The sequence below is a fragment of the Anolis sagrei genome, chromosome 1 (assembly GCF_037176765.1).
Source record: "Anolis sagrei isolate rAnoSag1 chromosome 1, rAnoSag1.mat, whole genome shotgun sequence".
Taxonomy (NCBI): Eukaryota; Metazoa; Chordata; class Lepidosauria; order Squamata; family Dactyloidae; genus Anolis; species Anolis sagrei.
Genome location: NC_090021.1, coordinates 72,933,452 through 72,947,450, shown reverse-complemented (window position 1 = coordinate 72,947,450; position 13,999 = coordinate 72,933,452). Strand labels below are relative to the sequence as shown.

Here is a 13,999-nt window from a genome sequence, read left to right as displayed (position 1 = left end):
GTTGGACTACTAATGATGAAAGGATGAGTGACATAGAGATCAACAACATTTAGAGGGGCACACATTCGCCTTCCTTTTTTTTAATCATCAATTTTCTTTCTGGTTAATATGCTAATAAATGAACAATTATGGAGTGACAGGAACTTTGCCTGAATAATCCCATGAATACTATTCATATTCAGTTGGTCGGATTCTTTAACATAATGGGATCACTGAGAAAAGTGTTCAGAGTTTTGTTTTGTTTTTTGTAACTAACATTTGATAAAGGCATCAACATTATTTGCCAAGAAATAATTTGCTCTTTGATTCATTTTGATTAAGTTCAGTGTTTGCTAATCAGACTAAAAGTGCCATAGTAATGTTTTAAAATGTTAAGGAATGTGTATGCCTCATATTGAATCTGAAACAGAGTTGCCTAGCCATTTAAGCTGCTGCTAATTCATTGAACTGCAGGCATATAATACATTTTAAACCCCTTTGTGCTCATATATTTGGATGTGTTATTACTGTTATCCTGTTTTAAATACAAATGGCCATGGTCATGTGTTACAGGAACATTTTTAAAACTGCAATTATATCATCAACTTTTATAGAAAAAAATATTTCTCTGTTCAAATGGATTGGCCTCAGTATGAGAATAATTTCCTTTATTTATGTCACTCAGGTTGCACTAAGCTGGTCTTGGCTGAGATGCCAGATAAAACGCCAGAGGGGAAAGAAACCTTGTCCAGGAATGAAGGTCAGTATTCTCTTTCATCTTGAGCAATCTTAATTTTTCTTTTTCTCAGAATAGATATTGAAAGAAAGATAATTGTACCACTCGTTTATTGCAAATTTGGCTTATGAAATATATTATTCTCATCCACATGCTTTTGGATGTGATTATTTAGAACACTTAGATGAGATGATTTGATCCAAATTTAGTACAGTAGGAACATTTTCAGTTCTCTGTATGATGTACAACAAGGAAGGGGAAAAGAGGAAACGTCTGTAGTTTGTACTCTGAATCACATTCAGGTGTGATGTATGTGTATTTCTGCAGCATGGAGAGAATCTCTTCTTCTCCATTTCCATTCCTCTCCTATGCATTGGCAGATATGAAGTGGAGAGGCTCTGTTATTCATGGAGGCTTTCCACATGGGATGGAGTCCAGATTCTAGGAGTCCAACTCTATGGAAAGTGCCCAGATACCAAAAAGCATTCGACTTCAGACCCTACATGCATACAGAAAATGACAGTGGAAACTTTCTGGCAGAATTAGAACATTAATCTTTCTCACATGCAGAATAAAATACTTTTAGCTTGCCTGAACAGAATGCAAAATGAGATATGCTGGAATATTTATATGCTTTGACACAATTTTTAAAATGAAATAACAATCTTATGCATCTTTTATAGCATACAGAACTAATCTATATTGCATTCAATGAGGTTTAATTGCAGTAAGTTAGTACAGAATGCATCCAGAAGAGTTCTGAAGCAGCTGACAGACAAAACAATGAAAACTATTCCATTTGGAATTTGCATGTTGGCTTGGAATTTGTTCCATTGACTTCTAGTTCCTGTGGTGGTGAATTTAACGGTTATATGTTCTCATAGCACAAAATAGTGTGTGTGCCACTTATATAGCACATGTAGCGCTGGTTTATTGTTTCTGTGGTATTGCATAGTGTGTATCCTGGTTTCTTGCTTTAAAGTTCACACTAAAACCCAAACCAGACTCATCCCTGCACTGATATAGCAGTGCCAGCCATTAATGTCCTTTATAGCAACCCAGTTAATCTCCCCAAAACTTGCTTGAATGAAAAGGTCTTTGCCTATTAAAGCAGGACCAGAATGACAGACTAACAGGGTGGAAACACTGTGAAGAAGTCATCCTTTTTCACTGTTGGAATGATCCATAATACCAAACCATATTGGGTAGTTCATTTCAAGGTAATTTGTGATCCCTATAGTGGGTCTGTTGCTCTAACTGCATATCCCGACCATGACAACTAAAAAAGTAAGTTGTTGCCAGGGCCAGAGCATCACATTACTGTTTCACACAAAAGGATCTTCTGATTAAAGAAAAACTAGGTTCCATCCTTTTGCTGCCAAACTAGGCAATGCGTAATTGTCTGTTGCCTCAAATATGGAGATGGCATTTCTTTCACCTTGATAAATATTGAAAAATAAGCAAACTTTCTCAGTCAAGCCACAGGATTCACAAACGTTTTTGAGAAAATTGGGGACATCGCTGCAAAAATGTCAAAATAGTGCATCAATACCTGACAACTTTACCTAATTGCCATCTGATAACATCAATTATCAGTTTCAGTCCCTTTGCTGTTATTACTGTCATTTTGTGAAAATGCCTCAAAGATTTGTTTTTCAAAACTTTTATTGCTTTGTGGATTTTGGTGTCTCCATTAATGATTATATTCATATATTATATAGATTATACTGCTGAGACATATATAAACACAAAATGCTTCAAAATTGGAAAATGAAGCAGTGGTAATAATGAGAGAAGAACTTCAAAAGTTTCAAAATAGTGGTTTTCTCTATCCCTTAGTAAAATTATTTTTTAAGATTAATAGTAAAATTCATTTTTCTCTCTCCAATAAAATAACTTGGTTTAGCAAGGTAGTTTGACATCTTGATGCATCTTGAATTTGTTTTCAGTGTAGTCAAGTTTTGGATGAAGTCTGTTCTTTGACTAACAAAACTATATTAAATGGTAATTTAATGTAACACATTGCTCCATTGTGTATGATTTATTTATATGTGAAATCACTGTGTAGGTTAAGACTGGCAATAGGGGAACAGATTCCTTTAATTATATAATCATAGAATTGAAAGAGACCACAAGGTCCATCCAGTCCAACCCCCTGCTAGGCAGGAACACACAAAGAACTCCCCACAAATAGCTGGAAAACCTCCCAAGAAGGAGACATCACCACACTCCAAGAAATCAGATTTCACTTTCAAATAGCTCTTATAATTAGGACATTCTTTCTATTGTTTAGGTAAAATCTCTTTTCCAGTAGTTTGAATTGATTTCTCCATGTCCTATTCCCTTGAGCAGCAAAAAACATGTAGGCTCCATCTTCAATATGATATCTTTTCAGATATTTAAACATATCTATTGATACAGTTTATAATCACATTGACTTTTTAAAATAACACATCACAGTTGATTCATGTTCAGCTTGTGATCTACTGAGGCCCCATGTATATTTGCATATAATGTAGTTTAAACTATTATATGATCAGTGTAGACTAATATAATGTAGATAGAATTAGATTGAATTGGAGTATATCAGTCTACACTGCCATATAATCCAGTTTAATGCAGTTAACCTGCATTCTGAAACTGCATTACAGGCAGTCCCCAAGTTACAAACTTCTGACTTACAAATGACTCACAGTTAAGAATGGGGGTGAGACAACAGGAAGTGAGAGAAATCTAATCTTACAAAGGGAAATTTACTCCTGGAAGAGTTATCATGGGGAAAAGGTGTGTCCACCGAAGCTTTGTCAACAATCCTTGTTTCCACAACAAGTCAATTTTTTCAAAATCCAATTCTCTCAGGATCAGAACTCTTCTGAACACAGACTGCAAAACAAACACCACGGGGGGTGTTAACCCTTCCCTATGTTATCCAAAGTGCATATACGTGTGTGTACACACACACACACACCTGGAGTTACACATTAGAAATGTACCTATTCTGACTTACATACAAATTCAACTAAAGAACAAACCTACAGAACCTATCTTGTTCGTAACTTGGAGACTGCCTGTATATAGCAATGTAGATGGGGCTTGAGACATCAACATTTTTTTTGCAAGTACTCAAAAAAGGTTTACCGGTTGCATCAGTTGTGAGCACTTGATGGGCATTAATGTTCATACTAGAAATGTTTCTCTTCATATGGTCAAACCATTAGAAAAAAGTTCTATCTCTTTTTAAAAAAAATGGTAGTGGGGTTTTTTTTAGCATTTCAATGTAAACCATCTCCACAGCCACTGAACAAGATCTTCAGTGGCAGTGGTGAAAGACTGTGTGCCACCTGAAGGCTTTGCAGGCTCCCTACACATAGTAACAAGGTTGCAGTAAATTTTATTGCTGCCTAAAATTTAGAGTATAAATTGGGTCAAAACTGAAAATGACATCAAATAACAGCCCAGTACTGACCTGTAACACACACAATCAGTTTCGGACATGCCCCTTTGCACGGAAACCTTTTTGCAGCATGACCCTCCTTTTTTGTTTCTATTTGAGAATCAGCTTCCATTATAGCAGGAAATCCTGACCTTCTTTCCTGGTATGGTTTATCGCCAGGCTGTTTCCTTTGCAGCTGGCTACTTTGTGGGATGTAGTAAACTAACAAGCCATTCTTTTTCTCCTGGTAAGCCAGGAAAATTTTTCATTGTTTCTTTTCCAATCTCCTCCTTTTGGGGTGTGTGTGTATGAGAGGGGAGAATTTGCTAGGCATCTGGGTAAAGCATCATTTTAGCATGTTTCCTCCATCTCTTCCTGAACAGCTGTAGGAGACAAATTTATCCAATCTATTCGTATTCTAATTTATTGAATTTTAAGTTATGATAACATTTTATAATTCACACTTCAGACTGCTGCAAAAATTGTTGTAAAGATGAAATTGTCAACAGGTTAAGATTAACACAAAAAGATAATTTAGAAATGCAAAGAGAAGTGAAATAAAAATATCCTGTTTATAATGCTGGTGGATTTTTTTTTGTGTCAGGAGTGATTGAGAAACTGCAAGTTGCTTCTGGTGTGAGAGAATTGGCTGTCTGCAAGGACATTGCCTAGGGGAGGCTTCTCTCATGTTCCCACATGAGAAGCTAGAGCTGACAGATGGGAGTTCACCCCACTCCCCAGATTTGAACCACCAACGTTTTGGTCAGCAGTCATGCTGCCACAAGGGGTTAACCCATTGCACCACTGGGGGCTTCAAGTTGGTGGTTACTCTGACCACTTCTGCTCCGATATTGTTTTTTTCCTCATGTGTCTCTTTAGATGGAGCAAATGTGTATACACTCTCCCCCATTTAAAGAGACTGGCTATTATCAAGCCTAGTGAGAGTTCAATTTCTGATATATTTGAGATCAAGAAAAAATCATCTATTTTCCTCATTTCTGGTGGAATATTTTTCAGGACCTCAATGCTTGTGAGCAACTTTACTGCCACCCCACCTTTGCTGTTTTGAACAAGATCTCAATGAGTCATGCGGATGATACAATGTTTGTTTATTAGAATATCTACCTGCTTTTCCTATTTCTCTTACTTTCATGCCTAAAATCAATGTAAAATTGCTAAACAGCCTTGGAAAATCAGTTTTTAGGAGTCCCTGGCTCTTAAGGAATTACTTTAGTAACAAAGACTAGGAGGGAAGTTGAAATAATGCAAAAGGAGAGAGATGTACTAGTATTCAGAAGAGTAAAGACTGAACTCACTGTGTTTTGGGCAGTGGGAGTCATGCATATACATGCAGATTCAGAAAATAAGCTGTTAACGCAGCTTCCAGAAAGAATGACTCATTTTCTTGTACTATTGTGGTCAGGATGGACAATTATGTGTAGAAGAGATGACTGGATTGGGAGGTGAATCCTTGCTTAATACTGCCTATGAGAGAGAGTCCTCCACAGCAGTTGAAGGTTATAGTTTGTCTGAAGTGGTGCAAGGCAACTCCTTGCTGCTGCCTCCTCCTGGTGTCTGCCACCTGAAGCAGATGCTTCATTCTGTCTAAAGAGGGAAACATCTCCAACCAAGCCAAAAAATCAGTTATTCTTTCTCTAGTCTGCTTCAGTCCATTTTCAGAATGTGAAAGTAAACAATTCTCCTAGCAGCAGGATAGTGCTGTTTTAAAAAACAGTGATTTACCATACATTTTGAGAGTTGCCCCCCCCCCCCCCCTTGGCATCCATTCTGCCATGGCAGCCTTTCAAGACTCCAGGCATGGCAGCAAGACCTCCTCTTTATAAGTTGCTGTTTTTTACTGCCAGGCTAAGTAAGTGGGAAGTTGGGAGGAAAATAAGTATTCTGGACCATTAATTCTCTTGTTAAGTTTGCATTCTTAAATTGAAGTAGAAGTTACAAAATTGTAAGTAAGGAAAGCTGCCACAATGTGTTCTAAATTTAGGAAATCTTAGCTTGTTGAAATCACCCTTGATGTTTTATAGAGTTATTTTTGTGAGAGTAATTATTCTGTATAAGTAATATATGTCTAATCCATAGAACTAGGTGAATAACAGATGCTTGGACTTGTCTTCAGAATGTGTTGTCTGTGCAATGGATAGCAGGCTAGGAATGGAGACCTCTTTAGTTGTGTGTTGGTTGCCATTCCCATATTGTGGGCTTTAATTCTAAACTTTAAATCCTTGTTCAAGAAATTGAACTTGTTTGGAGATTTTAAATTAAAGTTCCCAATGGAGCACTACCATCCCCTAGCATGGAAAGACCCAGCCACTATTAACCACGAGACTGATGTTATTTGGGCAATTTTAATGGTGCTTAATGTGCTCTTTTTAAAGGGACATCAAAAGGACAAAACATTATATCAATCCTAGATAAGAACCCTTTGTATATCTAAGTAAATATAGACTTTGTCAGTGGCTTCTACTATACCCTGCTGCATAAAAATGAGCTCTTGGTGCTTAACCTGCCAAAATATGTTCCAGAAAGTAGGTTTGTTGAAAGGAGAATCACCATCTTTAGCAGGATAGTTGCCAAGTTGGACTTCTTCAAATGTAATTGAAGTCCTGAGGAGAATATTAATGACTCTTTAAAAATGGACCTTGAAAAAACCCCACAATGGTTACCATGAGTGATGGTTGGCTGGTGTCCAGGTAAGAGCTCAGTGTTCCAATCAGCTGTGATCTAATGCTCCTTGTAATCAAACCTGTAAAACTTAATGGTTTTTGCATTTAAACTCTGTGAGTGTGTGTGTGAGAGAGAGGGGGGGGGGGGGAGAGAGGATTTTCTCATTTATTGAAACAGTTAAAAAAAACATGCAGCTTCGATTTAGTTCATGCTCCATCTTCAGAAGTGTGCTTAAGGAAAGATAGCTAAGGGGCTTCAGTAGAATAGGAAATGAGTACATTTGAGTGTGTATGTATTAATAGATGTGCCTATACTTGTGTGTGAGAGAGTGTTGCATGTGTTTGTCTCTGTGTGAGAGAGTATGTATGTATGTATGTATGTACGTTCATATATATGTCCTCCTGAGTGGAAACTAGAAAGGGTTCCTGTACTTTTAATGGCTGTATAGAAAAGAGAATTCAAGCAGCTGTTACTTGTTACCAGGTTGTGTACGGCATAATACATGGTGAAATTCCTTCTCTATGCAATCATTAAAGGTATTTCTAGTTTTCAGTCTGGCAGCTGTACATGTGCAAATACATATTGAGCAATAGGTGCAACAAATCCTATAGGGAAGTTTGCTGCAACCATCATTAAGATTATCCATTAGATTCCTGTTTCCCCTGCTTTTCTATCTCTGCTCCTATCAAGAATCAAACAGTATTTTATTCCCATTTAGCATGCTGACTCATCATTGTGGTGTTTAATGTTCTCACTTCAGTCCTACTTAACATTTTATTTTATATTTATTTTGTACTTTTGCAAACCTCTGCGTTTTTCCAAGCACCACCTCCTTGGGTGTATATAGTGCTATTGTGGTTTCAAAAGCTCAGAAGATGAGTTAACATTTAGTATAGAGGATCAGATGCAGGGAAAACCTGGAACTAAAATTGTGGTTGTAAATTTGACGTAGGTGAAGTTATCAAGTTTGAAATAGCCAATTGTAGCAAGAAATGCATGTGGCCTCTGACTTCCAGCAATACACAGCTATTTGAGATTTGGATCGGATCAGACATTTTGACTTAATTTCATGATACAAATGATAAGACCTCTACTTTTAAGTAAAGAAGGTTGGTTTGACAATGCTTTAGGAAAATTATTGGATAAGCATTTCCATGAAAAGTCAAGCAATAGTACAAAACTTTAAGTCACCTCTATCTGCAGGTGGCTACCAAAAGTGTTTGCATTCCCTCTGCTAATCTCGTGGGTAAGTACTCGAGGTGTGATTTATTCTAGGTATTTTCAAACATAATCTGAACTAATATTTGTTTGAGTTGGCTTTAAGAATTTATGCTCTCTAATCAGTTGTGTTGAAGTGTTTGTTGGCTGGCCCTAGCTGCACTTCAGACTGTGTAGCACCTGTATCACATTGTGGTCTTTCTCTGTTTATAGATGGCAAAGTTTCTTAATAGGCAAGCACTCTGTTGAAGAGAATGAAATTCATGCTGATAGATGGCAATGGAGAATGGATTTGGCAAAGATTTTAATATATGTAAGCTGATACATAGGTCAAAGGGAATGATCAAGTGCCTAAAAATAAGCATGCATTTACTATGTTGTTTACCCTTCTAAGCAGTATTTGGATCTGTAAAACAAGTGGCTTAGTGTAGCTGATGCTGATCTTTAAGGGCCCTTCCAGACAGACCCTACATCCCAGGATCTGATGCCAGGTTTTCTGTTTTAAACTGGATTATATGAGTCCACACTGCCAGATAATCTGGGATAAACGGAAAACCTGGGATCAGATCCTGGGATATAGGACCTGTGTGGAAGGGCCCTAAGATCCATGTATTGTAGGTTTTGAGGACATATCACATGCTAACAGAATTCCTATGTAGAAGGCATACATGGCTAAAAAGTAATGTGTGAATAGCCATCGAATAACTACACCCCAGCCACCTTTGCTGGCTGGGGTGATGTGGTGCATATGTGGACTAGACCAAGCACTGAAATACCTACAGAGTATTCACTGTTGCTTTATGAAAAGGCATTCCATCAACATATTTTGTGGTGTATGAATCGATCCTAAGAGTTAAATACATCATATTGTGATGAGATTAATATGTGGCTCCTCAGCTCTGGAACTCTCTCCCCAGTGAGATTAGATCAGTGACCTCCCTTTAGAAAGAGAGCAAAGACATGGTTATGGAACCAAGCTTTTGACTAGTGAAGTAATGCAATACAAGAAGCAAATATGGAATATGTGCAATTGACATTTGGAATAGCCTGGTCTACATACTTGGATCACGTGATTTTAATTTTTATTAGGTGTTTTAATTCTTATATTTGATGTTTTAAATGTCTTTTTATTGTATCTTATGATTAATTGTTTATGTTTGTAAGGCATTGAATTTTGCCACTATTTCTATGTAAATGGCTTTGAGCCCTCCCAGGGGTGAGAAAAGTGGTATATAAATACTGTAAATAAATAAATAAATACTAAAGATGACTAATTAGATTTATGTAATTATAAACTAAGATCTAATTTATAGTGTGTTAATCAATTTGCTTAAAGCGGGTCTAAATGGTTCAGAGAGGTAGTACGTATGTTTTCTCTTGCTGAGTGTATGTATTCTAAAGCAAGACACAACTTAATAGGACTTATTCTCAAGCAAGCTTGTATCAGATTCTAGTCTGAAATGATAATATTCACAAAAAGCAAAAAAAAAAAAAAGGCTTATATCTTGCTGTATTGTAAAATGTAACACTGTATTACTGGAAATAGTTTAGGGACTATGCCAAGATACCGTACTTTTAACCTCCTATTTTGACCAAGCAAATAAGAATGTTGTCATATGAATAGCTTTCTCCATATATTGGACATGCACATACACATTCTCGGCAAAACTCCAGTTGTGGTTTAAATACATTCTGTCTGTTCCGTTTTGAAGTGCCTTCTAGTAATACTGTTTGAACACGTTTGGTTCCTGGAGGTATAGGTAATGGTTACATTAAGAAATGTCAATTGCTTTGGAAAGAAAACTGGAAGGTCCTGATAAACAACTAATTTAGAGATTACTGTAAGGAAATAATTGTGTTAAGCTCCACTGTTTTTAATTGGCTCTCTGTGGTTTGAATGAGGAGGAAATTGTAGCTGGCTGACATAATAGGAAAGCAGCCAATTTGATGTATTATGTGCAATCAAGTATTAATAGAAGTGGTGCATGTTTTACCAAGATGGGCCAAACTACTAAAATATTTGTGAGCACTTAGACAAACCAGACTTCAGGATATAGTTGTTGTACAACCATCCCAGCTATTTCAGATCACAGACTTGGGTTGATGTGGTTTCATAGTAATGTAGCTGGAAATATTAGCATTCTTGGTAAATGCAAAATTCCAAACAGGATTTTAAAAAATGAACCTCAACCCACATTTCTTTTGTGAGAAGAATATAAAGGTTTAGCAAAACAAAGGCTTAAATATTATCATCTTTAAAAAATTGCTGTTCTTTTATCTGGAGCTTTAGTGTTAAGGATGAAAACTATGCATGTATTCCTTTAATTCATTTCACTTTTAGGAAATAAGAAAAGAAAGTAATTGGCATCTTGTACAAAAATGCAGATGTAATGAATCAATGTTCTTTCTTATCTCTCTGTTTTGTTCAAGACATTGATAGCTTAGTATTGCCTGATGACTAAGAAGATAAGGCAGGGACAGGTAGCAGCTCAAATACTGCCAACTCTTTCAGTGGATCAACTATTTATTTATTTACTTACTTACTTACTTGCAGTATTTATATTTTGCCCTTCTCACCCTGCAGGGGACACAGGGCAAATTACAATGCACATATACATGGCAAACATTCAATGCCATAGACATACAACATATATAGACATACACAGAGACAATATAACATTCCAGCTTTCCAGCTTCATGAGAGTATGCTCAATTCCAGCCACAGGGGGAGCTGCCACTTCACCATCCACTTGTGACATCGAGTTCCTGATGGAGTACTTCCTCACGCTGCTGGAAGGTTTTATGGTGTCGTAAATTAGTTAAATTAGCCTCCCCGCATAAAGCGGTACATAAATTTTCTACTTGAGAGATGCAACTGTCTTTCGGGCTGCATAGGTCAACAGCAAGCTAGACTACTAATGGTCGGGAGCTCACTCCAACCCAGGCTGGCTTCGAACTCATGATCTCTCGGTCAGTAGTGATTTAATGCAGCTGGCTACTAACTAGCTGTGCCACAGCCCGGTCACAACTATGGTAGCATTTGTTCCTCTGGGCATCTTCTCATTCCAGTTGGAAGCAAGGAAGCATCAATACTTGTAAAGTCATTTGTTAGAGAGTATGTCTGCTCTTTTGTTTCACCTTTCTGCTTCTTCCTTTGAGCTGTATACTCAAGTCTTTTTGCTTCCTTTCTGTCTGGAGAGGTCACTTCCTTCCCTTTCTCCCAGAACGGTCGTTAGTCTTTTCCCTGGAAAGGGAGCATTAAACTCCACCTAGATGTTAGGTAACATCCACACATGAAAGCCAGCTTTCAGGGGCTCTTCTAACATAACCCATGTTCTTTTGTCTTTCTTTTTCCTTGTTCCAAAATGGATTGCCTGACACAATAAACATAAGTTTTTTATCTTTTGAAAAACTTATTGTGACATCTGGAGTACTTTCTTCTGTTTCTTCCACAAGTTCACATTGCTAGAAGTAGCTGTCAAATTTACCTGTAATGTCTAATGAAGGCGTGCCTAGGGATGGGGCAAAATGTGGCCATTTCTCATTGCAAGAACAAAGAAGACGAACCCTTGAAGACTGTTGTTGCATCAATCAAATATTTGATCTTTTCTGGTGAAGCACCTGAAACCCAGCAGACTGTGGACACCTGTTTGGGAGATGGTATCAGTACAACTGCCCTCCACTGGTTTTGCCTGCTGCTTTAAAGAAAACCCCACTGGATTAATACACACTCCTCCCTCAGCCAGCCAGGCCATTATATCTGTATAGTCATCCAGGATAAAATCCTGAATAGCAGGTTTATTTTAAACAGATGTAGGGGGGCTACAAATAATGTAGGCAAGGTCAAGTATGGTATGCACAAAGAAACACCTTGAACACTGTAAATAGATGTTCTAGTGTTAGCTGCCATCATTCAGTATGGCTACTCTGTTGAAAATATGGGAGATGATACTTCAGATTGGAGAAGACAAATACTTTGATGTGTTTTTCAAAACAAGTCCTTGTCTTCAAGGGATTTCAAGAGAAACATCAGTCTGCATGAATTTGCAGTTGTATTTCTTTTTTAATCCAATATTATGATTTCAACTTCTTATTTTACACTTACTTTCCTACACACGCTTCATTTTCATGTAACAGTTCTTTTGTTGGCACCTTCTCTTTTTATACATCCTTCTCTTCAATACATTTTAAAATTGTTAACACCCCTCATCCCCACCTCCCACCCCATTGCCCTTCCCTCTGACCACATATCTTTAACCATGCACACAATTTCCTTAATTTCTGTACAATGTAAATATTGGGTTATACATTGTATATTGTACATGCAATGTTTTTGTGTGTTATGTGTCTTCAGGTTGCCTGCCAATTTGTGGATTTTATAGAGTCCTCTTAGGTTGGATCTCCACTGACACATAATGCAGTTTCAGAATGCAGACAAACTGGATTATATGGCAGTGTAGACTCATGTAATCCAGTTCAATGCAGTTAATCTCTATCCTGAAACTGCATTATATGGCAGTGTAGATCCAGATTTAGTCAAGGAATTTCCTTTTTATGAAATACAGCACATAGCAGCTGACCTTGCTAGCTTCCAATTTCAGATAGGATTTAGTGTATAGTACTCAATCAAAACTGACAAAACTTCTTCTGAAATCTTCATTTTCTCCTTTATTTTAGTTTCTATGGAGATAAGCATAAACAAAAACATTAGCATCTGTTCCGTTTCTATATGTATGAATGATATAAGGTAAAAAGTTCAACTTCTTTTGCTGCATGTTGGCTACACAAGTCAGTGCTTATTTTTCAGCTAAATCTGCAAATTCTGGCAAGGTTCCTTTATTCTGAACACATTTAATTATTGTTCTTGGCAGGCCAGCTTTGATACTCAGTACTAAAGTGGGATTCTAGTTCAAAGTTTTAAACTTAGAGCTACTTTAGCTATTTTGCCAAAAAAGAAAATATTTGATGCTGTAATATATACATCAGTTTATATATTCCAGCCTTCAGAAATATCTTTGTAGTAAACAAAAGTATGTAGTGCACTGGTCTCAGTTAGATCTTAGTGCAGATTCAGTGTGCTGGTTTTAGTTGGATTTTATTGCAATAATTTTGGCTCCTGCAAAATGCAGATATGATGTATCCCATCTGAGTTCCTCTGTTACCATTTATTAAAGATAAACAGATTGTCTGAAGCCTCGCTGAAGATTTCACTTCATCCTGCTGTTTGTCGAAGGTGGCCAACAGACTTCTTGAAAATAGCATAACTGTGCAATCAAACAGAATGTTTTTCTCTTTGAAAGTGCTGGCAAAAAAAGAATGGAGCTCTTGCTTATGTGTTTCCTTCTGCAGTATTGAAACACTGACAAAACTCATTCTACTGAGCTATAAACCTCATATGAATTTGTTAAACCACCCAGATAGCCTTCTTAGGTTTTTAGATCTATCTATCTGAAATGGTGGAAAAATATTTGAATGACACAAGTATTTTCCTCTGTATTTAATTAAATGGAAACGGTGTCTATTTAGAAGTTAAATCTACTTGTATTCTATGGCAAAGTTAGAAAGACTTGGGTACATCTCCACTGACACTATAAAGCAACTTGGAACCAGTTTTGGATAACTGATTTAAGCTGTGCATGTGATTAGATTGATAGGCCTGGAACAGGCTTGAGACCAGGAAGGCAATTGCATCAACCATGGAACCTGGCCTCAAATTGCTCTGTGAATTTTTTCACCATTTCCAGGACAGAGGCACACCAATATAGGAGGTGAGGCATAGGAAAGGAACAGAAAAGGGGAAAGTGACAGTTAGGAGTGGAGATAATAAATTACTCCTCCCAGGACAGGGAGTCAATTAGCCCCCTGCTCATCAGCCTTGTTCTCAGTCCTACAAAATGCTTCAGCAAGGGCTGGTGTGTACAATGTGTATTCTGCAGAGCTAAATTCACCCT

The 13,999-nt window shown here is 37.2% G+C and overlaps 1 protein-coding gene across 2 annotated transcripts in view; it reads left to right on the top strand.

Moving 5' to 3' along the window:
• The window catches only part of PLEKHG1 (pleckstrin homology and RhoGEF domain containing G1), a 115,189-nt gene that overhangs the window by 25,450 nt on the left and 75,740 nt on the right, over positions 1-13,999 (top strand). The window contains exon 2 of one of the 2 annotated variants that reach the window (XM_060753556.2): positions 665-739. In XM_060753556.2, the coding sequence (XP_060609539.2) occupies positions 691-739 (49 nt within the window). In that variant the 5' untranslated portion in view covers positions 665-690. Of the gene's footprint in view, positions 1-664; positions 740-13,999 lie in introns of those variants that run through there. The other variant, XM_060753557.2, reaches the window with a different exon arrangement.